The sequence below is a fragment of the Vipera ursinii genome (genome assembly GCF_947247035.1).
Source record: "Vipera ursinii genome assembly, chromosome: 1".
Lineage (NCBI taxonomy): Eukaryota > Metazoa > Chordata > Lepidosauria > Squamata > Viperidae > Vipera > Vipera ursinii.
In genome coordinates, this window is record NC_139512.1 from 51,261,542 (window position 1) to 51,285,035 (window position 23,494).

Sequence of the window (23,494 nt, forward strand, 5' to 3'; positions counted from 1 at the left end):
ATTTATATCCCGCCCTTCTCCGAAGACTCAGGGCGGCTTACAATCTAAGCACAAATCAAATGTGCTTAGCAATAGCCTTCATTCTATGTATATGCCTGCTTATTAGGGCTTTCGCCCCCCACAAGCGGCATTATTACAAAGTCAGCTTATTGCCCCCAACAATCTGGGTCCTCATTTTACCTACCTCGGAAGGATGGAAGGCTGAGTCAACCTTGAGTCTGGTGGGAGGCGAACCTGCAATAATTGCAGGCAGCTGGTGTTACTTAAGGAGGCATTAGCCCACTGCTCCACCAAGGCTCTTCATTATATTTTAGGTATAATGCCGCACATGTGCATTCATTGCGTGAACCTACTGAGCTGCGCTTGTATTTCAAAGAATTACTGCCACCACGCTGCGTCTCCTACAAAAGGAGCCTCACCGTAAATGTTACACTATAACAATTTTCCTACCTTTCTTGGAAAAGACGAGTAGCCAACATATAGTTCATTGTTGTCTTATGTTCCAGAAAAGGCCTAAGAAACCAAGAGTAAGAGAGTTAAAAGTTAACCATGAAAAAGAAAAGTATCGGAACAGAAAAAAATATCAAGAGTTATTATAAAAAACAAGAAGGGAAGAAAAGCCTACATTATAAGTTTGGAAGGAGGAATACCCAAACAAGTAAGGATGTCATAGTATCTACTAATGGAAAATATTGATCACAGAGAAAGATACAATCAGTAAGCTTTTATTCTACTGCAATGCTTTTGAAATATGGAAAACAATGGAAAAATAGGAAAAAAACTGCATTTATATCTATTACTTCCTAAATGTATTCTACAAAGTCCAACAAAACAGAAATGATTTCTTAGCTTTTTCTTACCCGTAAACATCCCAAGTTAATGGTGTAGGGAATACACGAATGAACCCCCCTCTTCTGTCATATTCATCCTTCACTCGGCGCAACACTTTTATCTAAATTCAGAAGGAAGGGTAGAAGTCACTAGGGCAAAAAATGTTAAGCTCAGGAAAGAATCTCATTTCACAGAAAGCCGAGATTCCTCAGCATATGCCAAAGTATATAAACGTAACACTTGTGAATAAACAACCACCTAGTTATAGCACCGATTTTAACACTTCCAAGGTAGAGTGTAGATACTTTGTTCTTTTGACATTTGCTGTCCACTCTACTTCCAAGAGGTCAGTCTGACAAAGATATCTAGTTATCAAACACATCAAGCAAAAAGTATTCTTCTTTCGCCTTTTACAAACACTTATATGCAATGACTGAATACAGTAGGTTCTTTTTTCAAACAGCCACTGCCGGACCCAACAGTACTGGACAATTTCTATCTAATTGGTCACAGTACTTACACAAACTCACTGATCACACTTGTCAATGACTTCTGGAAGAGATGGGAGGCTGTAGTGCAATTGTCCTTCCCCCCCCCCCCTTTCATTTCTTGGTGGCATTCCATGCCACTAATCAGGGTATTTCTTCTGGGCTGGCTATGGGGATTAGGAGTGAGGGCATGTGGTTCTCTTTTCTCTGTAGTAGGTTCCAGTGAATGTTGGTATTGGAGACGTTGGTAATCTCTGACATGTGGGTCCCATAGGTCTTGATGCTCTCTTAAGAGATTATCTGTCTCCTGCAATTTCTCCCAATGCTGCATGATCGCACAGAGTTGACATTTGTTTTATAGGACCCAAGACTCAGGTCTCCTTGTTGCAACATCTGCCTTGTGAAAAAGTGCATGTGCGCATATGCACACAGGCGCACATGCAAGATTTGCACAGTCTCCACCCTGGCCTCATTTAAACATGTCTTACAAACTGTCTCATGTTTCGGATTAGAGTGTGTGGTACGCTTCTAATGGGGAACTTTTGTGTCCAGGTTAGGTTTTATTGCTCTCTCTGAACAATTAACATTCTTTTTAATTTGTTATATTGTTTTGAATCTGTTTTTAACATTGGACATTGCCCAGAGTATTTAATGGAGTTGTTTGGTCTTAACAGTAGAACTCTGATAATTAAATAAATGATTTGTTTTACCTCTTCCATGGACAGGCCCAGCATGGAGCCAACATGCCTTCCTGCAACTTTCTCTTTTGCAGAAGGAATAAGGTTTTTCATCTCAGCATCGCTGGCAGAGAGGGGCCGGGAACGCTGTAGGATCACAGTAAGAAGTCAGTTTTGGCCCTTTTTCCCCCCTCCTGATTTTATTCCAATTATTTAAATAGATTTCAAATGCCAAAAGCATTTGGCTAACAAAGAGTAATAAGAACAACACTTGCCAGGCACTGAAGCCAGAAATTATGCGAAAGTCAGAAGGATCCAAAGGCACAAATGCCAGGTTTCATACTCCTTGCCTCCACGCCCCATTAGAAACCAAAGCCAAACTTTATATTCTCAGTGTTTGATACACACCCCAAAGCAAGAGCCAACACTGATGATTTCTGACTCTATAGGCAAAGCATTAAACATATTTCTTGTAACTTTGCCTATGATCAACATTCTCAGTTCCCATTTGATTCTCTAATACTAGAATCAATGATTTTGGAGACCATAAACTCCTAAAGAAACAGTTCTAAACAAAATAATACACAACAAAAGATCAATTAAAAATTAAAAAGCAAATAATAATAATTACAACACACAATAAATAGAAGAAAAGTCAGCAATGAGCAAGCATTCTAAGAAGATCTAGAAAAGTTGAATGTTCCCAAACTCCAAAGAAATGTCACCAAGAGGGCAAATTTAATTTCTGGTGGAGTCTAATTCATGTTCCAATTTTTTTCTGTCGGAGAAAGAACACTTTCTGTCCTTAGCCCTTGGTCATCTCAAAAAATCAAGCACCACCAGCAGTTTTTCCTAGAACGGTCTCCTGAGGAGGAGACTGAGGTTGGAGCAACCAATCTTGTAGATTCCTTGGCACTAACTCATTAAGTCAAGATTTGATTAACTTTGATTAACACCCAGAAATCTTTCGGTAACCAACACAGAGCATACACAATAACATATGTTAATAACAATACTGGCTGGTTAACATGTAGACCACTACATTCGAACCAATTACAGGTTCTGGGTGGGTTTCAAAGGCAGTCCTAAGTACAGTGTATTGTAGAAATCTAAACTGAGATAACAAGGCTATGAGTAACTCCTCCAAATTCAGGAAAGTGCAACAACTGGTACATTAATCAGAGCTAAGGAAAGGTACTCATGGCAGTGGCCTTCAACTACCCATCTAGCATGAGTCATGAGTCCAGGACGCCGCCCCCCTCTCATAGATCTGATCCCTTAGGGACGTGGTGGCGAACCTATGGCACGTATGCCACAGGCGGCACGCAGAGCCGTCCTTGTGGGCATGCGCGTCATTGCCACAGAGGGACACAGGGCCAGGCTCCTTCCTTCCCCCTCTCCACACATGCGGAGTTCAGGAACAGCTGCAAGAGCTAGGCGGGGTAAGGGAACCTATAAAAAGAGCAGTTTTGGCGGGAGAGTGAGTGAGTGGCCTTTGGAAGCGACCAGTTTCAAATCATTTAACAACCTCGCCTGCCTCGCCTTCCCTCTGTCTTGGTCAGGCTGGGCTGCTCAGGGGGTCAGCTGGGGTGGGTGCAGGAGGGTGGGGGTCATCAGGTCCCGGTTGGGGGAAGGTGAGGGGGTCTGGCTGGGGGGGCAGGAGGGCTAGGACGCCTCAGCAGAGGAAAGCCGCCCCCCGCTGGCTGAGCCTCTCATCCACACTGCAGTCACCTAGGATTGCACAGAAGGGGCACTGGGCAGGGGGCAGCCAGCAGGGGGAAATAGAGCCACCATCTCCCGCAGTACAGCCCCATCAGCGTGGGCGGAGATGGCCCCGGGACAGCCAGAAAGGAGCCCTCACCTGGTGCGGGCCCTGTCTACATGGTGGCTCTGAGGGGGGTGGCGGCGGCTGCTCCTCCTGCTACTCTGAACCCCTTGACTAGCCAAACACACAGGGAAGCAGGAGGCAGTGGCGGTGATCCCTGCATCAAGCAGGGAGATCTGGAACTGGAACTGTGCCGCCCATCCTCGCGCTGGTGGAGGCAGCAGCGGGGGAAGGCGAGCTGTGGCACACACACCCCCCTCTCCGGAGACGGCCCCAGGATGGCCAGAAGGAAGCCCGGTGCGCAAGATCCGCTGCCTCATCGGGCTGCCAGCGAGCAGCCGAGGCAGCTCCAGACCCCCAGCTCCCCCTCCCCCTCCTCCTGCTTCTCTGCATGGTTGACCAGTCGGAGCAGCAGCAGAAGCCACCCCTGTGAGAGCTGTCGAGTGAATGGGCCCAGGCCGGGCAAGGGCTTCCTTTCGGCTGTCCCAGGGCCATCTCCACCCATGCTGATGGGTCTCCATGGCCAGTTTGCCATTATGCAGGATAGCCAGCATGCTGGGGCTGCTGATGGACACCATCGCCCCCCATGCGCTCGCTGGACTGTGTGTGCGGGAGTCGATGGTATCAGGCAGCAGATCTGGAATCGAAGCTGTGCCGCCCATCCTCATGCTGGTGGGGGCGGCAGCGGCAGCGGGGGAAGGCGGGATCTGGCATGCACCCAACCTTTGCTGCTGCTGCTCCACATTGTCCCGTATGGGCCTCCGGGAAGTGCTTGTGGGATGATGTGGGGTGACAGCGGGGATGAGTGGGCATGCACCACAGCTCACCTTCCCCCGCTACTGCCTCCATAAGCGCGAGGATGGGCGGCACAGCTTCGCTTCCAGATATGCTGCTGGCCAGGCTTGGCGATGCAGGGATCACTGCCACCGCCTCCTGCTTCCCTGTGTGGTTGGCCGGTCAAGGGGCTCAGAGCAGCAGGAGGAGCAAGCAGCCCTGCCCCCTCAGAGCTACCGTGTAGACAGGGCCCGCACCAGGTGAAGGCTCCTTTCTGGATGTCCCAGGGCTGTCTCCGTCCACGCCGATGGGCTGCACTTCACCCACGCCGATGGGGCTGCCAAGATGCAGAACAGCCAGCAGGCTTTGGCTGCTGATGGACACTGTCACCCCCCATATGCTCACTGGCCTCTGTGTTGGGGGGGGCCAATGGTGTCAGGCAGCAGCTGTTCCGGCCCCTGCCTCGCCTTGCCTTGCCCTACGGCAATTGGCACACCCACCCTGCCTTGTCTCGCCTCACCCTGCAGGATGAGTCTCCGGCCCATCACCCCACCCACCAGAGACCCCCTGCATCTCCCCAACCCTGCACGGCCCCCACAGGCATCCCTCCCCACGAGCATCATCGAGGCGGCCACACCCACTGCGGGAAGGCCCACCCAGTTGTCTGTGACCACTGTGACCACACCCACCATCATCCACGCCCACCCGGCACCCAGGAATAAATAAATGGGTTTTGGGTTGCAGTTTGGGCACTCGGTCTCTAAAAGGTTCGCCATCGCTGCCTTAGCGGAAATGCTTGTTAAGAATCAACAATGAAATTGACAGAAAACTCTTGATATGCTGACTTTAGCTCATCTTACAGCCCTGTCATTGGCTAATTTATAATCTTTATTAAACATTTTCATTTCAGAAACATCTTGGAAATATATTTTATTTTGCATTTGCACTGAAGGGATTCACAGTACAAAAAAAAAATCCAAAGTACACATTATATATACAAAAATTACATATTTTTTACAATCCTGCAATTTAGCTTGACCATAACCACCAAGCAAGTCATGAGAAGAGTCTGATAAATTTGCTTCTTATGTGTCTTCTATTACCCAATGCATTCTTGTATCTCCAGGAATCTGTCCATCTTTTTCTCCTGAAATGCATGAAATGTACTGTTCTGTACCTGACACTTCCAACATGTTGAGAAAATAGTTGTAGCCAACAGAAACATTTAATATTGTTTTCGGCCACAAAGTGCACAGTACACAGACAGGTTCCCAGTGTGGCACTTAACAGTCTCTATTGCAAGAGTGAGAAGTAGTTTTCCTACCCTTAGAATCTGGCAAGAACATGAGCTGCATTCGGTGGAACATTCCTTTTCTTTGTTTAGGAACTGGGGCATTGAAAACACTGTCCGATCCTCAGATTAGAACAGAGAAAGTAAAAAGGACTTCTTGTTGCAAGTATCTTGAGAAGAACCACAGTTCCAAACTATGTTCCTATTAATGAGGCACAACTGTCATTCTGAGATGTGACAGTTGCCCTTCCTCTTATTTCCTGTTGGTTCCCAAAAGCAGTTATTTCCAGAACTATTAGAAAAAAATGCATCTGTCAGAAATCGAATAAAGAGTAAGATTCAATGAAGTTTTGTTTTTTTTTTAATTCCATTTATATCCCGCCCTTCTCCGAAGACTCAGGGCGGCTTACAAGCTTAGCAGTAGCCTTCATTCTATGTATATGCCTGCTTGTTAGGGCTTTCACACACACCCCAAGCGGCATTATTACAAAGTCAGCTTAATTGCCCCCAACAATCTGGGTCTTGTACTTGTTAATCCTTCTGGAAAGAGAATTATCAAAGTTTTCAATACTTGATCTGTTATCTTTGGGCAGACTATTGTTATATAAAGTTATAATTGCATTTCTTTTTCTTTTCTTTTTTTACTTATAGGACTTAACATAAAGGAGCTTGCCAGATTAATTCCAAGGTCCATTTAGCTTAGAGCGCCTTCCCATTAATACAACAAACAATATAACCCATGCAGCTAGTTCAAATATGGATTTCTTCTTCTTTTCAAAGAAAATTGAAAGATGATCAACAGTTTTTTTCCTCTTGGGAAAGACAGGCTTGGATTATTGGATTCCTATTGCTTTAGTTTTCCTTAGATTCTTGAACGTTTGCTGTGCTTTAGTTTTCCTTAGATTCTTGAACGTTTGCGGTGTCCTTTAGTATTTATGCCACTGCCACTACAATACTAAATTGTCTTCAAGATTAATATTTCTTTTCTTATTACCTCCAGGTTGGTGTTCTCAGTGTAGCATTGCACCAATTTTCTTTTTACATATGCATTTCTCTGTGTTTCAGGAATATTGGTAATCTGTATAAGTACTACCATGCTTGCGCACAATCTTGTTTAATCTCAAAAACAGGATTTATCAAGCATAAGTAGCACTCATAGAAGAAGTATTAAAGGAGGACAGACAAACAGACACATTCATAGTAGTGACAGAATCTAACAACAGAAAATGAAAAGAAAATACAGGATATAAAAATCTTTTATAGGATGTGTTGTATACACCATCCATATTCCTATATTTAACAAAATTGTAGAAACTAGGTGAATCTAGAATCTAGGATTATCTTTCACACAAAGATTATTTCCAAAAAAATGTCATATTTCCATAATTAATCACAGTCTTGGACATGTTGCCATTAGAAAAACATTTTTATTCTTGTCCATTAGCCTCTTTACCACAACTATTCGCATCACTTTAAAGATTACTGCAAAAATATTTCTTTAAAAATGCAAAGTACACTGATTAAATTTCTAAACGATGAATGAAGCAATATAGAGCCCAATATTTACCAATTTGGCATTTGATGATCGAGACTGTGCAGAGACAGGGCGCTATAAAATAAAAAAGAATAAAGATTTCATGTTCTCTTTCAAAATTACCAATTTTCTAAATTAGAGTTCATTTCTGATGTACATAAAAATGTACCCCATTTTTGCTTCATCCTCCAATTTACATCTAAAATATTTCATTTAAGAAATATAGAACCCACATATACAAAGCATATGGCACCAAATTCGAAGTTCCCCACAGGCTAAAAGATGGTAAAAGAGGACCATCCCTTGGACAAGGCCATTTCATGGATGGAATCCCCTCCGCCCCCTTTATTTTAGTGTGTTTGCCTGAGACTCTTGTCATATTAGCAGGGAAGGGCAAAGGAGTAATAGGTAAAGCTGACAGGTAAGGAGAGAAGAGATCAGGCATTTTGTGCCTGTCTCCTCTTCTGGTTCTTCTTTCATTCCAGATAACTAACTATACTAGTCTGCCCTCTGGGATGTTGGCACTGTTTTTAAATGTCAGGCTGATAAATGAATAAGATCTTTCTCATCTATGATTCGATTATGGATGAAAGAAGCACTTGGCTTTATATACTGTAGCTGCATGGCTTGGAGATTTGTGAGATGATTCTTGAACAAACCAGAAGATCAAATACAGTAAACAGATGCTTACTGAAATTCCATTTTTCTTTCCAGTCTTCCTGTCCATTTTAATACCAATGTATGTTGCTTTTTCTGATGCTGGGCGCTAAGGAGATAAATGTATTCTGATGATATATCATCTATTCAGGTACTCAGCAATCCTCATGTGATGATCCTGGATTGGGTGCCAAGACTTCTAAAATGATGATTCTAGGGGATTAAAATAGCCATGCCATATACAAGTCGGGAGTTGCTCAGGGTTTCATGGTGGCAATGTGGCAAGGGACATTTTTCAATCCATTCGCTTTTTGTTTTGTTTGTTTTCTTATTGGTCACAAGCATTGGAATCTGAAGCTGAAGAATTTATTTTTGTCAGAGTTTGACCACTTCTTGTTGAGATTCAGACTTCAGATAAATATTCCTTTCTGCATCTGCAAAGAACAACAGATTCCAGAGGGTTTTGAAAGTTTTCCTGGCGTTTTATCTGGGTGCTTTGAGGTTAGAACCCAGGGGAGACTATCAAATAAATGAACCAGGCAGTTTTCACAATTGCTGCTGAGCATCCTTTGTCACTGTGCAGATGCCCTTCAAAAAGGTGGTATGCAGGCACCTGAAGATAATAAAACGATAAAACGAGCTGGAAAACATCTGGAATGCAAGTGGAGGAAAACTCATCCTATATCTGATTGAATGCTAAGAAGAGTTCATTACTGAACCTACTCTGTGATGATAACGAAGGTGAAGAGGTAATTTTTCTCCTCCTAGATAACTTTGGGGAGAATCTGTCCAAGTTAGATTTGACTTGAACAGCTCTGCATTGTTTCTAGTTTTACCTGGAGGCTACCTCCAAAAGGTAATGCTGGGGGACTATTGCTCAGTCCCACAGCATTTATATTTATTGGGTTTTTCAGTATTATATTCTATTCCCAATTGTATTTGACATATAAGGCTGCTGACTGAGGTCATTCTGAAATATGAAGTGGTATCATCAGTATGCTGACAACATACAGGCCTCTTTCTTGCTTTTATAAATGCCAGGAAAAATAGTGGAAATGCAGAATCAGCGCTTGGACTGGATGAGGGCAAAAAAACTGAAGCTTCATCTAGAGAAGACAGAAGTGCTTGTAATGGATGATGTGCCTGCCCAGGAGAGTTCTGAGATGGATTGCTTTCCTCCTAAAGGATCGAATTTTAGTTGGGAGGGGGTCTATATCCAACTTTGTCATTAAAATGCACAATTGTCCTCTGTGGAGTGATGCACCTTAGGCCAATGTACGATGGCTATTCTGCAATAATCCATGCCTTGGAACTATCCTGCAATGAGGTATTCATGAGGTTTCTTGAAGATGGTCTAAAGAAACATCAATTATATAAACAATATTGCAGAAGACTGCTACATTATAAACCAGCTTAATACAACTTTTATTTGCTTTTAGGATCTGGTATTAACTTATTAGGATTTTGATAGTTTGGGAGCACTGTACTGAGAAATCTGTTTGCATATCTTTTCATACCCCAAACTCAATTTTGAAGGCTTTCAGTATTCTCTATAGCAAGCCTCCTGTGTCATGGAGCCAGCCCTCTAGAAAAACATTCTCCCTGAGATAAGTATGACCTAAACCCTTGATTTTTCTTCCAGGCCTTGAGCTAGGATGGTGGTGGGTTCCTTATAGAATTGTTTATTGGATTTTATTTTTTTCCCTTTCTGGTTATTTCTATTTCATTGTTTTACACTACCTTATGCATGCACCCAGAGTTGCAGAGTCAAGCAGTCTATAAATCAAATAAGTTAGCCAATTTCTATGGAGAAGGTTCTAATGCTGGGAAAAGGTGGAAGGAAAAACAATGATCAGCAGCAAGTTGGATTGACTCAATTAAAGTGCAAGGGATGGAAGACTTGAAGGATGAGGTTAGGGACAGATGGTCATGGAGAAAATCCACCTATGTAACTGCTAGGAGTTGACACTGACTTCATAGTATAGAATTAATCAAAAGTAAGTGGGCAAATAAATGAATACATAAATAAATGCCGAGTGGCTACCTGGAGGCAAGTCTTTTCAGTATTAGCCCTCCATACAGTATAACTAGCATTGACTGTATTACTTTTTTCAGCACCAGGCAAAAGTATTTAATTCTCCCAGACATTTTAATAAATCAAGGTTAATTTTAACTTCTATACTCCTGCTGATATTTCTATTGTTTAAATCTCATTATACTTTAATTATCAAGTTTTGTTGTGTATTTTAACTGTTGAGAATTGTATTGTTTAATTTTAATGGATTGTAAACTGCTCAGAGAGGGCCTAGTTAGCATACATAATGAATGTAATGTATAATGTATGTAATAAATACTACTACTTTCTTTTACAGGTTCATATGATAGCTGACGGTGAATTCTGGGTTACCAATAGTATTTGGAAACATTTGAAACCCTCAGAAATTAACAAAAGGCAATTTAATTTAAATCACGAATTATGTTCAGACTTTGGGAAACATAAAAGACTTCACACTGCCTTGCAGCGCTAAACAAGCAGACAGTAGATGGCAGCAATTGTGGTGCTAGCTAGTATCATTTTACATAGTATGAAACACAGTAGAAATCAAGACTCACTAGGGATAAGGGGCGTTCCTTTACAAAAATTCTGTGCCCTATATTTCCCACTGGGACACATTCGATTAAGACTCTCCCCTGACACCCCTCCCATACAAAATTGAATCCAGGCCTCTATTACACCCAAGCCCATGTGACCAACTGTGCTACGCAGTGTGTTAACTTCTCTGCTTACCTTGACTCTTCTTCCCACCCTCTTAAATGTCATAAATATTAAGAGCACCAAAATAAAGAAGTAATAATACTCTCTCAGATGCACAAAGGATTTCTAGAGAGCACTTTACTTCCCAATAGTGCAGAAACTATGCCTGACTAAAGTTTTAAGAAAAGAGATATTCTATTTTAAAGAACAGTTTAAAAATAGAAAGGAAAATGGTCAGAGGAGAAAAAGTATAGAAAGATCTTCGAGCAAATATAATTCATTTTTTTAATAACGACAGCAAAGGAGCATTGTTTTAAGTTTTCTCTCCTTACTTGAGTTTTTTGGTATGGATTTCTCCTTGTCTCAGAGGAGTAATAAGATGTCCGATTTAACCGCTGACCTGGATCCTGACAAACAAAGCCTTGGAGACAGGAAGGGAGGAAGACATGTCACACAAAGAACATCTAACTATGGATTAATTCCCTTGAGAGCATCAATGTACCACCTAAACACTAAGGCTATCACAGATGTTTCCCAGGGCCCTGCTTAATTAAAGGCATTGTTGAGTAAAAGAAATGGGTCCCCTCTGCAGAAACTACAGGTAGTCCTTGACCTATGACCACAGTTGAGCCCAAAATTTCTGTTGTTAACTCATTTGTTAAATGAGTTTTGCTCCATTTTATGACTTTTCTTGCCACAGTCGTTAAGTGAATCACTGCAGTCAATATGTTAGTAACACGGTTGTTAAGTGAATCTGACTTCCCCATTAACTTTGCTTGTTAGAAGGTCGCAAAAGATGATCACGTGACCTCGGGAAAACAGCAACTGTCATAAATATGAACCAGTTGTCAAGCATCTGAATTTTGACTGTGATCATGGGGATCCTGCAAAGGTTGTAAGTGTGAAACACAGTCATAAGTCACTTTTTTCATTTCCGTTGCAACTTTGAATGGTCACTAAGTGTACGTCAAGGACTACCTATACGTCACTACTACATTTACATTATAACAAATAACATTTATTCTCTAAAGTTAAGCATGAAAAGAACTCTTACGTTGAGCTGTGAAATACAAAAAGGAGAAACTAGACCACAGGTAGGCAACCTCGGCTCTTTTATGACTCATGGACTTCAACTCCCAGAATTCCTGAGTCAGCTATGACTCAGGAATTCTGGGAGTTGAAGTCCATGAGTCATAAAAGAGCCGAGGTTGCCTACCCCTGTACTAGACCAAATGTGACTGACATGGAAATGTATATGTATATAGTTTTGAGGGACTGATATTTCTGAAGCTTAGATGCGGTGACAGCTCTAAAATATAATTTTATTTTATTCATATATAGTTCCCATTTTATAGGCATTTTAACAGCAATCATGGCAGATTACATTTTCTAATGTTAGACATTATTGCAATTTGTGATACCATCAATGGTTCAAAATCCAGAAAAAAAACAGACCTGCCATGTGCAGGAAAATGCTAGGAGGAAGAAGACTGCAGAATGACCCCAGCTGCCACATTTCCAAAACATTATGCAAAGGTCAGTCTTAAATATATACAGACACACAGGGATATCACACCATTTATTCAATGTTTTTTCCATGCTACAGTACTTAGTGCTGTCATACTTTGCACAAATACCTTATGTGCCTGTCACTAATTATTTTATTTAACTTTTCAGAATGATTCCCAATACTACTACAAAGCATTTGCCAGATTCACGCAACAAATTTTAACATGGCCTCTCCAGCACTTTGTCTTAAAGTTTGGAAGGAAAACTATAAAGTAACTACTTTGTTCTTGCTATGCGTTAAATAAAATTGATGTTGGTAGGAAAGATCAGTTTAGCCCCAAACATATTCCCGCCTGTTGGGGCTATAATGAAACTCTAAGTACCTTAATGGGGCTAAGGTACTTACATAACACAATAGTTAAATATGTGAAAAAAGAGCTAATATTACATATATGGAACATAATATAGAACATTAATTACCGTATATAATTGAGTATAAGCCGAATTTTTCAGCCCACTTTTTGGGCTGAAAAACTCCACTTCGGCTTATACTCCAGTCAACAACAACAAAAAAAAAGAACTTCTACCCCCGTTTGGAGAGCTGCTGCTTTCATCAAACATGGACGAAGGCAGCAGCTCTCCAAACGGGCTGCGGCGGTTTGGAGAGCTGCGCGCGCAGCTCCGCCGCCACCTCTGCAAGCCTCCGCTAAGAGAATGGGGCGGTGGAAGCTTGCCACCCATTTTCTCGGCGAAGACTTGTTTCGGGGGATCCAGCCTCTGTCACCCCCTTCTCTCAGCTGGGCAGCTGAGAGAAAGGGGCAGCAGAAGCTGCATCCCCCGAAAGAAGTCTTCGTCGCTGAGAGAATGGGCGGCAAGCTTCCCCACCCCACACTTCGCGGAGCGCTCCAACGCCTTGTTCTCTCGTCTCACGGAGACTTGTTTCGGAGGATCCAGCCTCTGTCACCCCTTCTCTTAGCTGGGCAGCTGAGAGAAAGGGGCGGCAGAAGCTGCATCCCCCGAAAGAAGTCTTCGTCGCTGAGAGAATGGGCGGCAAGCTTCCCCACCCCACACTTCGCGGAGCGCTCCAATGCCTTGTTCTCTCGTCTCATGGAGACTTGTTTCGGAGGATCCAGCCTCTGTCACCCCTTCTCTTAGCTGGGCAGCTGAGAGAAAGGGGCGGCAGAAGCTGCATCCCCCGAAAGAAGTCTTCGTCGCTGAGAGAATGGGCGGCAAGCTTCCCCACCCCACACTTCGCGGAGCGCTCCAACGCCTTGTTCTCTTGTCTCACGGAGACTTGTTTCGGAGGATCCAGCCTCTGTCACCCCTTCTCTTAGCTGGGCAGCTGAGAGAAAGGGGCGGCAGAAGCTGCATCCCCCGAAAGAAGTCTTCGTCGCTGAGAGAATGGGCGGCAAGCTTCCCCACCCCACACTTCGCGGAGCGCTTCAACGCCTTGTTCTCTCGTCTCACGGAGACTTGTTTCGGAGGATCCAGCCTCTGTCACCCCTTCTCTTAGCTGGGCAGCTGAGAGAAAGGGGCGGCAGAAGCTGCATCCCCCGAAAGAAATCTTCGTCGCTGAGAGAATGGGCGGCAAGCTTCCCCACCCCACACTTCGCGGAGCGCTCCAACGCCTTGTTCTCTTGTCTCATGGAGACTTGTTTCGGAGGATCCAGCCTCTGTCACCCCTTCTCTTAGCTGGGCAGCTGAGAGAAAGGGGCGGCAGAAGCTGCATCCCCCGAAAGAAGTCTTCGTCGCTGAGAGAATGGGCGGCAAGCTTCCCCACCCCACACTTCGCGGAGCGCTCCAACGCCTTGTTCTCTTGTCTCACGGAGACTTGTTTCGGAGGATCCAGCCTCTGTCACCCCTTCTCTTAGCTGGGCAGCTGAGAGAAAGGGGCGGCAGAAGCTGCATCCCCCGAAAGAAGTCTTCGTCGCTGAGAGAATGGGCGGCAAGCTTCCCCACCCCACACTTCGCGGAGCGCTCCAACGCCTTGTTCTCTCGTCTCACGGAGACTTGTTTCGGAGGATCCAGCCTCTGTCACCCCTTCTCTTAGCTGGGCAGCTGAGAGAAAGGGGCGGCAGAAGCTGCATCCCCCGAAAGAAGTCTTCGTCGCTGAGACAATGGGCGGCAAGCTTCCCCACCCCACACTTCGCGGAGCGCTCCAACGCCTTGTTCTCTCGTCTCACGGAGACTTGTTTCGGAGGATCCAGCCTCTGTCACCCCTTCTCTTAGCTGGGCAGCTGAGAGAAAGGGGCGGCAGAAGCTGCATCCCCCGAAAGAAGTCTTCGTCGCTGAGACAATGGGCGGCAAGCTTCCCCACCCCACACTTCGCGGAGCGCTCCAATGCCTTGTTCTCTCGTCTCATGGAGACTTGTTTCGGAGGATCCAGCCTCTGTCACCCCTTCTCTTAGCTGGGCAGCTGAGAGAAAGGGGCGGCAGAAGCTGCATCCCCCGAAAGAAGTCTTCGTCGCTGAGACAATGGGCGGCAAGCTTCCCCACCCCACACTTCACGGAGCGCTCCAACGCCTTGTTCTCTTGTCTCACGGAGACTTGTTTCGGAGGATCCAGCCTCTGTCACCCCTTCTCTTAGCTGGGCAGCTGAGAGAAAGGGGCGGCAGAAGCTGCATCCCCCGAAAGAAGTCTTCGCCGAGAAAATGGGCGCTGAGATTTTCTCGGCGAAGACTCACCTTCTCCCGTTCACCTTCAGCAGCTCCGCCAGGCCCGTCCAGTGCCCTGCTAGCAGAGCTTGACAAATGCAAAAGCTGCTTTGGTTAAACACTGGAAGGTTTAGTGATTAACCCACCCCACCCCACCTGGTCTTCTTGCTGTTTCTCCCCATCCTCACTCCTACCCACAGGGGCTCTCTGCCTCTTCTAATACTTTTTCTTTCTTTCTTTTTTGCTGAGGTGTGCGTCTCTCTCTCTCTCTCTCTCTCTCTCTCTCTCTCTCTCTCTCTTTCTCTCTCTCTCTCTCTCTCTCTCTCTGTGTGTGTGTGTGTGTGTGTGTGTGTGGTGTGTTATCTCGAACCAGATGGGATGGCAAAGTCAAATGCAAATGGGGATCTTGCAGATCTTGCCCTGCCTTTCCAACCACGGTTACCTTCTGTTCTTGATGAGCTCACGAGTGCTCAAGGACAAAATAGGGCAGGGCAGAGCCGGCAGTTAAAAATAGGATGCAGATAAAAGGAAAGGTAAGGAGGGGTTCAGGTTGAGAGGAGAGGCTGCGTAGCCTTAGTGTAACTCCTGTTTGGGCTGACTGGGTTGCCTCCGATGGGCTCTGACAGTGGAACAGAATGGAATAGAAAATATGGAATGGATTGGAACAGAACGTAGAACAGAACAGAACAGAACAGAACAGAACAGAATAGAATAGAATAGAATAGAAATATAGAAAGTGAATAGAATAGAATAGAATAGAATAGAATAGAATAGAATAGAATAGAATAGAATAGAATAGAATAGAATAGAAATATAGAAAGTGAATGGAATAGAATAGAATAGAATAGAAATATAGAAAGTGAATAGAATAGAATAGAATAGAATAGAATAGAATAGAATAGAATAGAATAGAATAGAAATATAGAAAGTGAATAGAATAGAATAGAATAGAATAGAATAGAATAGAATAGAATAGAATAGAATAGAATAGAATAGAATAGAAAGTGAATGGAATAGAATAGAATAGAATAGAATAGAAATATAAAAAGTGAATAGAATAGAATAGAATAGAATAGAAATATAGAAAGTGAATGGAATAGAATAGAATAGAATAGAAATATAGAAAGTGAATAGAATAGAATAGAATAGAATAGAATAGAATAGAATAGAATAGAAATATAGAAAGTGAATAGAATAGAATAGAATAGAATAGAATAGAATAGAATAGAATAGAATAGAATAGAATAGAATAGAATAGAGAATGGTAATAAGAATAGAATAGAATAGAAATATAGAAAGTGAATAGAATAGAATAGAATAGAATAGAATAGAATAGAGAATGGTAATAAGAATAGAATAGAATAGAAATATAGAAAGTGAATAGAATAGAATAGAATAGAATAGAATAGAATAGAATAGAATAGAATAGAATAGAATAGAGAATGGTAATAAGAATAGAATAGAATAGAAATATAGAAAGTGAATAGAATAGAATAGAATAGAATAGAATAGAATAGAATAGAATAGAATAGAATAGAATAGAGAATGGTAATAAGAATAGAATAGAATAGAAATATAGAAAGTGAATAGAATAGAATAGAATAGAATAGAATAGAAATATAGAAAGTGAATGGAATAGAATAGAATAGAATAGAATAGAATAGAATAGAATAGAATAGAATAATAGAATAGAATAGAATAGAATAGAATAGAATAGAATAGAGCTGGAAGGGACCTTGGAGGTCTTCTAGTCCAGCCCCTTGCTCAAGCAGGAGGACCTATACCAGTGGTGGTGAACCTATGGCACGCCTGCCAGAGGTGGCACTCAGAGCCCTCTCTGTTGGCACGTGCGCCACCACCGCTGCCAGCAGCAGGTCCTTGTTGGTTGGTGGACTGGAAGAAAAGGGAGGGGGAAGCATTTTACATGCGTGCATGCGCGCACGGGGCCACGAGCAGGCACATGCTGCAAAGGGGGCGGGGCTAGTGCCTGCGTGATACTCACTAGCCCAGCCCCGTTCTCACGTGATGCGGTGCCTTGTATCTGCACCCTGCGGCACGGCGGTTGGCGTTTTTGTGCCTTGCGGTACGGTGGCCCATTTTTTGCTCCCCCTTTTTTTTCGTGCCAGAGACGGCACTCAGAGGCGCCTCCCTGTCCCCTCCCCTGAGGGCACCAGAATGCCGATGCTGCCTTGGCACTTTGTGATAAACAAGTGGGTTTTGGCTTGCGGTTTGGGCACTCGGTCTCTAAAAGTTTCGCCACCACTGACCGATACCATCTCAGACAGGTGAATGTCCAGTCTCTTCTTAAAAACCTCCAGTGATGGAGCACTCTTGATTTCTGGTGGCAAGCTGTTCCACTGGGCAGCTGAGAGAAAGGGGCAGCAGAAGCTGCATCCCCTGAAAGAAGTCTTCACCGAGAAAATGGGCGCCGAGACGCCTCATTCTCTCGCTCAGCGGAGACTTCTTTCGCGAGATCCAGCCTCTGCCGTGCTGCACCGAGAGAACAGCAAGCCGCCCCATTCTCTCGGCGGAGCACTCCACCGCCCCATTCTCTCGGCGGCTTGCCACCCCGTTCTCTCATCTCAGCAGGGGGATCCAGCCTCCAGCTGCTGCATTTCTCAGCCTCGGCTTATACTCGAGTCAATAACTTTTTCCAGTTTTTGGGGGTAAAATTGGGGGTCTCGGCTTATACTAGAGTCGGCTTATACTCAAGTATATACGGTAGTTCAAACCAGCTCTGAACTATACAATATATTGACTTTTAACACACTGTCACCCAAAGCAATATAATATTAAACAAGAATTGATATAACACTCACCTACAAGTGTGAACATATCTGAAAGCATGCTAGCTTTAATTTTCAGATCCAAAGGAGCATCACTAACAGTATAGAATAAGAGGATAAATAAGATCAACTGATTAATCACTTTAATCTACATCTTTGAGGAAAATTTAATCAATATGCACAAGTCCTATCATTCTAAGCATGGAAAGTCCCATTCCTGGAACTGCCAAATCAGCATTGCTGACAGAAGAAACAGAATTGGAGATTTTGCATATATTTAAGCAAATAACATGACTTAATAATACACTCATAATTTTATGAAAATCCTTCTGCCTTAACCTTCTGGGCATAGGTTAAAGAAATCTTAGGTTTCCCTTTATCTAATGTTCTACTCGATTGAAAAATCAGCATTTCCAGACTGGAAATATTTCTTACAATATCTGTGATAGAGCAAGAGTGCTCTCTGAAGAATTTGAGGTTTTCTGTGAGATTCTCCAAGATCCAGGGTATTTTTTTTAATGTTTGGGATCTTTCCAGTTTCATTCATTCTTGAATATTGAGATAACCAAAACCAGATTCATCATTAAAAAAACCTATAGATGAAAATTCTCAGGGGTTGTTCCTCTGTCCTAGCCCTATTAGATCTCTCAGCAGCTTTCGATACCATCGACCATGGTAATCTACTGCGGCATCTCAGGGGGTTGGGAGTGGGAAGCACTGTTTTGCAGTGGTTCTCCTCCTATCTCCTGGGCCGCTCGCAGTGGGTGTTAACGGGAGGGCAGAGGTCCGCCCCGAGGCCTCTCGTTTGTGGAGTTCCTCAGGGGCCCTTTCTCTCTCCCCTCCTGTTCAACATCTATATGAGGCCGCTGGGCGAGATCATTCGTGGTTTCGGGGTGGGGTATCATCAGCATGCTGATGATATCCAACTTTTTTTCTCCACCCTGAACCAACCCAGCGATGCCCTCGCCGTGATGTCCCGTTGCCTGGAAGCGGTCCGGGTCTGGATGGGGAGAAACAGGCTTCGTCTCAATCCTGCCAAGACTGAGTGGCTGTGCATACCGGCATCTCGGATCAACCAGACTATTCCATCTTTAATGATGGGGGGTGAGGTGTTACCCCCCGTTGATAGGGCTCGTAACTTGGGCGTCCTCCTGGATTCACGGCTCAATTTTGAAGATCACATAGGAGCCGTGACCAGGGGGGCTTTTGCCCAGGTTCTCCTGGTGCGCCAGTTGCGACCCTATCTGGACTGAGATGCCCAACGCACAGTCAGTCATGCGCTCGTGACCTCCCGTTTAGACTACTGCAACGCTCACTACATGGGGCTGCCCTTGAGGACCACTTGGAGGCTTCAACTGGTGCAGAATGCGGCCGCGCGAGTTGTGATGGGGGTTTCCCGATACTCCCATGTAACACCTCTACTCCGCGAGCTGCATTGGCTTCCGGTTGCCCTTCGGATGAGATTCAAGGTGCTGGCGACGACCTATAAAGCCCTAAATGGTTTGGGTCCGGGTTATCTGAGGGGACACCTGCTGCCGGCATCAAGCTCCCTTCGTCCTGTGCGCTCCCACAGGGTGGGCCTTCTCAGGGTACCACCGGTTAAGGAATGCCGGAGGGTTACTCCCAGGGGAAGGGCGTTCTCTGTGGGCGCGCCGGCCCTTTGGAACCAACTCCCCATGGAACTTAGGACTGCCCCCGACCTTCACTCATTTCGCCGGGACCTGAAAACTTGGCTCTTCGAGCTGTCTGGCCCAGGCTGAGGAGTTTTAATTTTATTGGGTTTAGTTTAAATACTGGGGACTTGATTTAATTAATTTTAATCTGATTTTAATTTTTGTATCTCTGTTTTTAACTCTCCCTGTAAACCGCCCTGAGTCCTACGGGAATAGTGCGGTATATAAATTTAATAAAATAAAAAGTAAAATAAATAAATAATTACTTTTAAATAAAATGGCACTGAAGGTCTTGTTATTTTATCCCTTCAACATATTTTTGTGAAAGTGAATTTTCAATACTTACTACAAGCAGAACCAAATATGTAAATGGGGTGAATATTACACTAATACTAAGACTTCTTTTCTAAAATCAATATTCATAATATTGAAAAATGAAGGAGAATATTTGTAGCTCAGGGTTGAAATGAGGGGTTCTTGGTGCTCTCTGAGCTTGCTTGTTTTCTTACAGACATTTCATTACCCTAACTAAGTAACATTATCAGTACTACCATGTTTCCCCGAAAATAAAAACTAACCCAAAAATAAACCCTAGCTTGATTTTTACATGTGCGCCTAATATAAAACCTACCCCTAGTAAGAGTAATAAGTAATAAGCCCTAGTTAAGAGCCTGCGCAGCTGGCCACCCGCTCATTCCGTATGGTTGTTCACGGTGCCGCCATGAGGTGAGGCAGGTGGGGAAGGGGATGGACCTGCCCCACACCCCCTTACCTCAGGGCCCCCGCAGCCAAGCCTCCCACTCCCTGCCTTGCCTTGTGGCAGTGGCACCAACAGCCCTGTCCAGCAGGAGCCCACATGGCTGATACCAGCCCACTTCTTCAGCAACTAGCCACTGCAAGCGTCACCCCCGGCCTCCATTTTGCCGGCAGAGGTCTTCAAGAGAGGCCTCTGCAGCCGAGAACAGAGCCCCGGGTGGGCTTCAGAGGCCTTTCCTACTTTACTACGCTGATTCCATGTGGCAGTAGCAGTGTGTTTGCGATTTCTGAGATATTCTTGATGTATGGCAGTGTAATTCTTTTTAGGGTTTGTGTTGGTTGTGCTGTATTGGGTCGAGTGGTAAAGCAACCCAGAACAGCAGAAAAAGGAAATGGAGCATCTATATAACACATTCCAATAAAATGGATACCCATGCAACTTCATCAAAAAGTCCTTGACCACTCAACCCAAGGTCAACTTCAGATCAACAATCAAGTAAGCAATACCCCAAACAAGAAACTGCCAAACAGCCATTAGTAAACAGCCCAACCAAAGAATCCCTAAGACCGCCCCCACCCACCCAGACAGGCAAGATACCGGACTATAAACTGACAGCCAACAGCACTCCTTACTAGCACTGATGACATCACCTAGTTAGGGTAATGAAATGTCTGCAAGAAAACAAGAAATCTCAGGGAGCACCAAGGACCCCTCAAGGTCACGGATCCGATTGAGAGTTATCTTATAAACCTCCATTCACAAAGAACTTAAACAATAATTATCTCAGATAAAAGACTTTATTGAACGCTGTCTTTTCCTTTTTAGGAAAAAAAGAAGCTTTTCACTTTCCTAAGTTAATGAAATAGAAAAAGAAATGACATTTAGGACCAATTTATGACAGAATACTATTTGGCATAGTGAATCCAATCTCTTTCCTCCTTTGAAAAATCCTTTTTTGCTTCGTCATTTGAATGAAACAAAACTCAGTATTTGTTTATTCAACCTGAGATAGTAGGACAATAATCTTATCCACCACCCCCCGCCCACAATCTACAGTGGGTTATTGAGAAAGGGCCAAAGTAATATGAACACTGTAGTTATCCTTAAACATCGACCTCTACCTACCCAATTATTTCTGCTCAATCCTGTCTCTTACCATTTTAGCTAAAAGGAGATATGGCAGGTAATAGAAGTGTACACAACACTTTGAATTTGAAGCAGCTGTTTCACATCAAAACATATTCTCCCAGACATGCTAGTAGTATTCAGAGAAAAAAAGAACAGCCCCGTTTCAAACTAAGAATGCTTCTGATAAGGTCAGAACGACCATTTCAACCTCAATCCAGGGCATTTTATATTCAGAAAATTTTGTACCTAATAGGTAATATCTTCTTGTGACCTGGTAGTTCAAAGACCAAAAACAAAATTTAAAAACATTCCTCCTTGCATACATAAGCCTCCTTCTATATCTGATGCATAAAGCAAGAGAGTGAGTGTTACAGGGTAAATTATATTCATAAATTATATCCATCAACTTGAGAAATAAAAAGAAAATCAACGATAGTGTCAATTTGCAAACTTCTTCCCTTCATCCAAACTAAGATCCACTTAAAAACATCAAGAATATTTTCTGCCCCCAAAGGAAACAAATTCAGAAGAAAATTACTTAGTGGCAATCATTTCTTAACAGTTCCCTTACCAGGCCAGGGAAGGGGACAGATTCACCTCCAGCAGCCAAGGCTTGAGAGTAGAATCAATGAGAACATCAAAACCATAAAGCTCTGAAACAAAGCACAAAATATATCAGATGATAGCATAGCGGCGTTTCTAAACAAGGCTAAAACATGGATTTATATGATCGGTTTACCCTATGAACAACGTGACACGGTTTGCTAACTTTCAAGAGTTGCCACTATTATTACTTCAGTTCTAATTGGATTTCTAATTTGTCTCATGGTCTGAAGTCAAGGCCCTGATAAGTATTTTTCTTACCTCTTTGTGTGTCATTAATGCTGTTTTTAAAACTTTACTTATGATACTGGCACTGGTTTACATTTAGGTGATATTTCTGTACGTAAGCGTATATATACATTTGCTCCAAAAAGTCATCTTACTTTACTCTAATTGTTTTTGTGTTTTACAAGTGCCCCTGCTGTACATGAATATGCAGTACATTTGTCCTGTTTCCATGACAGATATAAGACCCAATTTTCTCACTAAACATATTTAAACACATTATACTAGTAACTTCACTAAACACAGTTAAGAAATCTCCCAAAACTTTACATCAAAATATTTTCTAGAGGAAAAATAATAAAATTAAAGATTCTTTTTTCCCCAAAAGTAAATAAATATTTGAAAGTGTATATTTTTTCAACAGGAATACCCAGGTCACTCAAACTTTATTCAAAAGAAAACAGCCATTAGATTTTACTTCTTAGACAATCTTGGCAGCTGTTGCTATGTATTAAAAGACATCATTCCAATCAAGTGGGAAAAATGAAGTAATCAGACCACACAAACAAAATTTATGTCTGTATTACCAAGCCACCACATGTCAGAAATGACTACTTTGCAGTGCACACCCTGTCAAAATGAAAGTTGAATCTAAGCTATATGCATACTATCAAGTGAAAACTAGGGAGAATTCTCAGTAAAAGATTAAGTAGCAAGACTAAATAGAAAAACAAAAACAAAAACTGTCCCTAAGCAAGGAAAAAGGAAATACAAAAATTAAGCTTGTGATGTGATTTAGTCAGTTCATCACACAGTTGTTTCCATCTTTAAATTATTGGTTTTTAACAACAGTTTTTTTGGGGCAAGGAAATAGACCAAAAGTGATGCCTCCAGTAGTGGGATTCAAATATGTGAACAACCGGTTCTCTGTGTGGATGCCACTTCCGGAAGTCCATTCTGGGCCTGGGCAACAAAAAATTAGCTACCGGTTCTGCCTAAGTGATGCGAACCAGCTGAATCCTACCACTGGATGTCTCCAATATAAGTGTGGAGTTAAGGGAGAGAATGAGAGCAGAAAAGTTCCTGGAGGTAATTCACTATCTTTCCCAGCCTTACAATCTCTCTCTCTCCCTCCACACCCAACCCTAACCTAAAAATTGTTTTTAATCATTTTGCCACCAATGTAGTACAACTATGGCAAGGGTTTCCTATTCCCATTACAAACTGAACATAGGGGCACCTCCTCTATTGCTTCTTATCAGAGATAGATTTCATAATGTCAACTCTTCCACTATCCCTCCTTTGCAATAGGATCAGAAAAACAGCT

At 43.2% G+C, this 23,494-nt stretch overlaps 1 protein-coding gene across 1 annotated transcript in view; it reads right to left on the reverse strand.

Annotated features, from left to right (window-relative positions):
- The window catches only part of TTLL5 (tubulin tyrosine ligase like 5), a 150,415-nt gene that overhangs the window by 87,528 nt on the left and 39,393 nt on the right, over positions 1-23,494 (reverse strand). The window contains exons 13-19 of the mRNA XM_083349082.1: positions 21,911-21,992; positions 17,815-17,876; positions 11,165-11,253; positions 7,454-7,495; positions 2,030-2,143; positions 861-952; positions 451-513 (exon numbers count right to left, since the gene is read on the reverse strand). Of these exons, the coding sequence (XP_083205208.1) occupies positions 451-513; positions 861-952; positions 2,030-2,143; positions 7,454-7,495; positions 11,165-11,253; positions 17,815-17,876; positions 21,911-21,992 (544 nt within the window). The remainder of the gene's footprint in view (positions 1-450; positions 514-860; positions 953-2,029; positions 2,144-7,453; positions 7,496-11,164; positions 11,254-17,814; positions 17,877-21,910; positions 21,993-23,494) is intronic.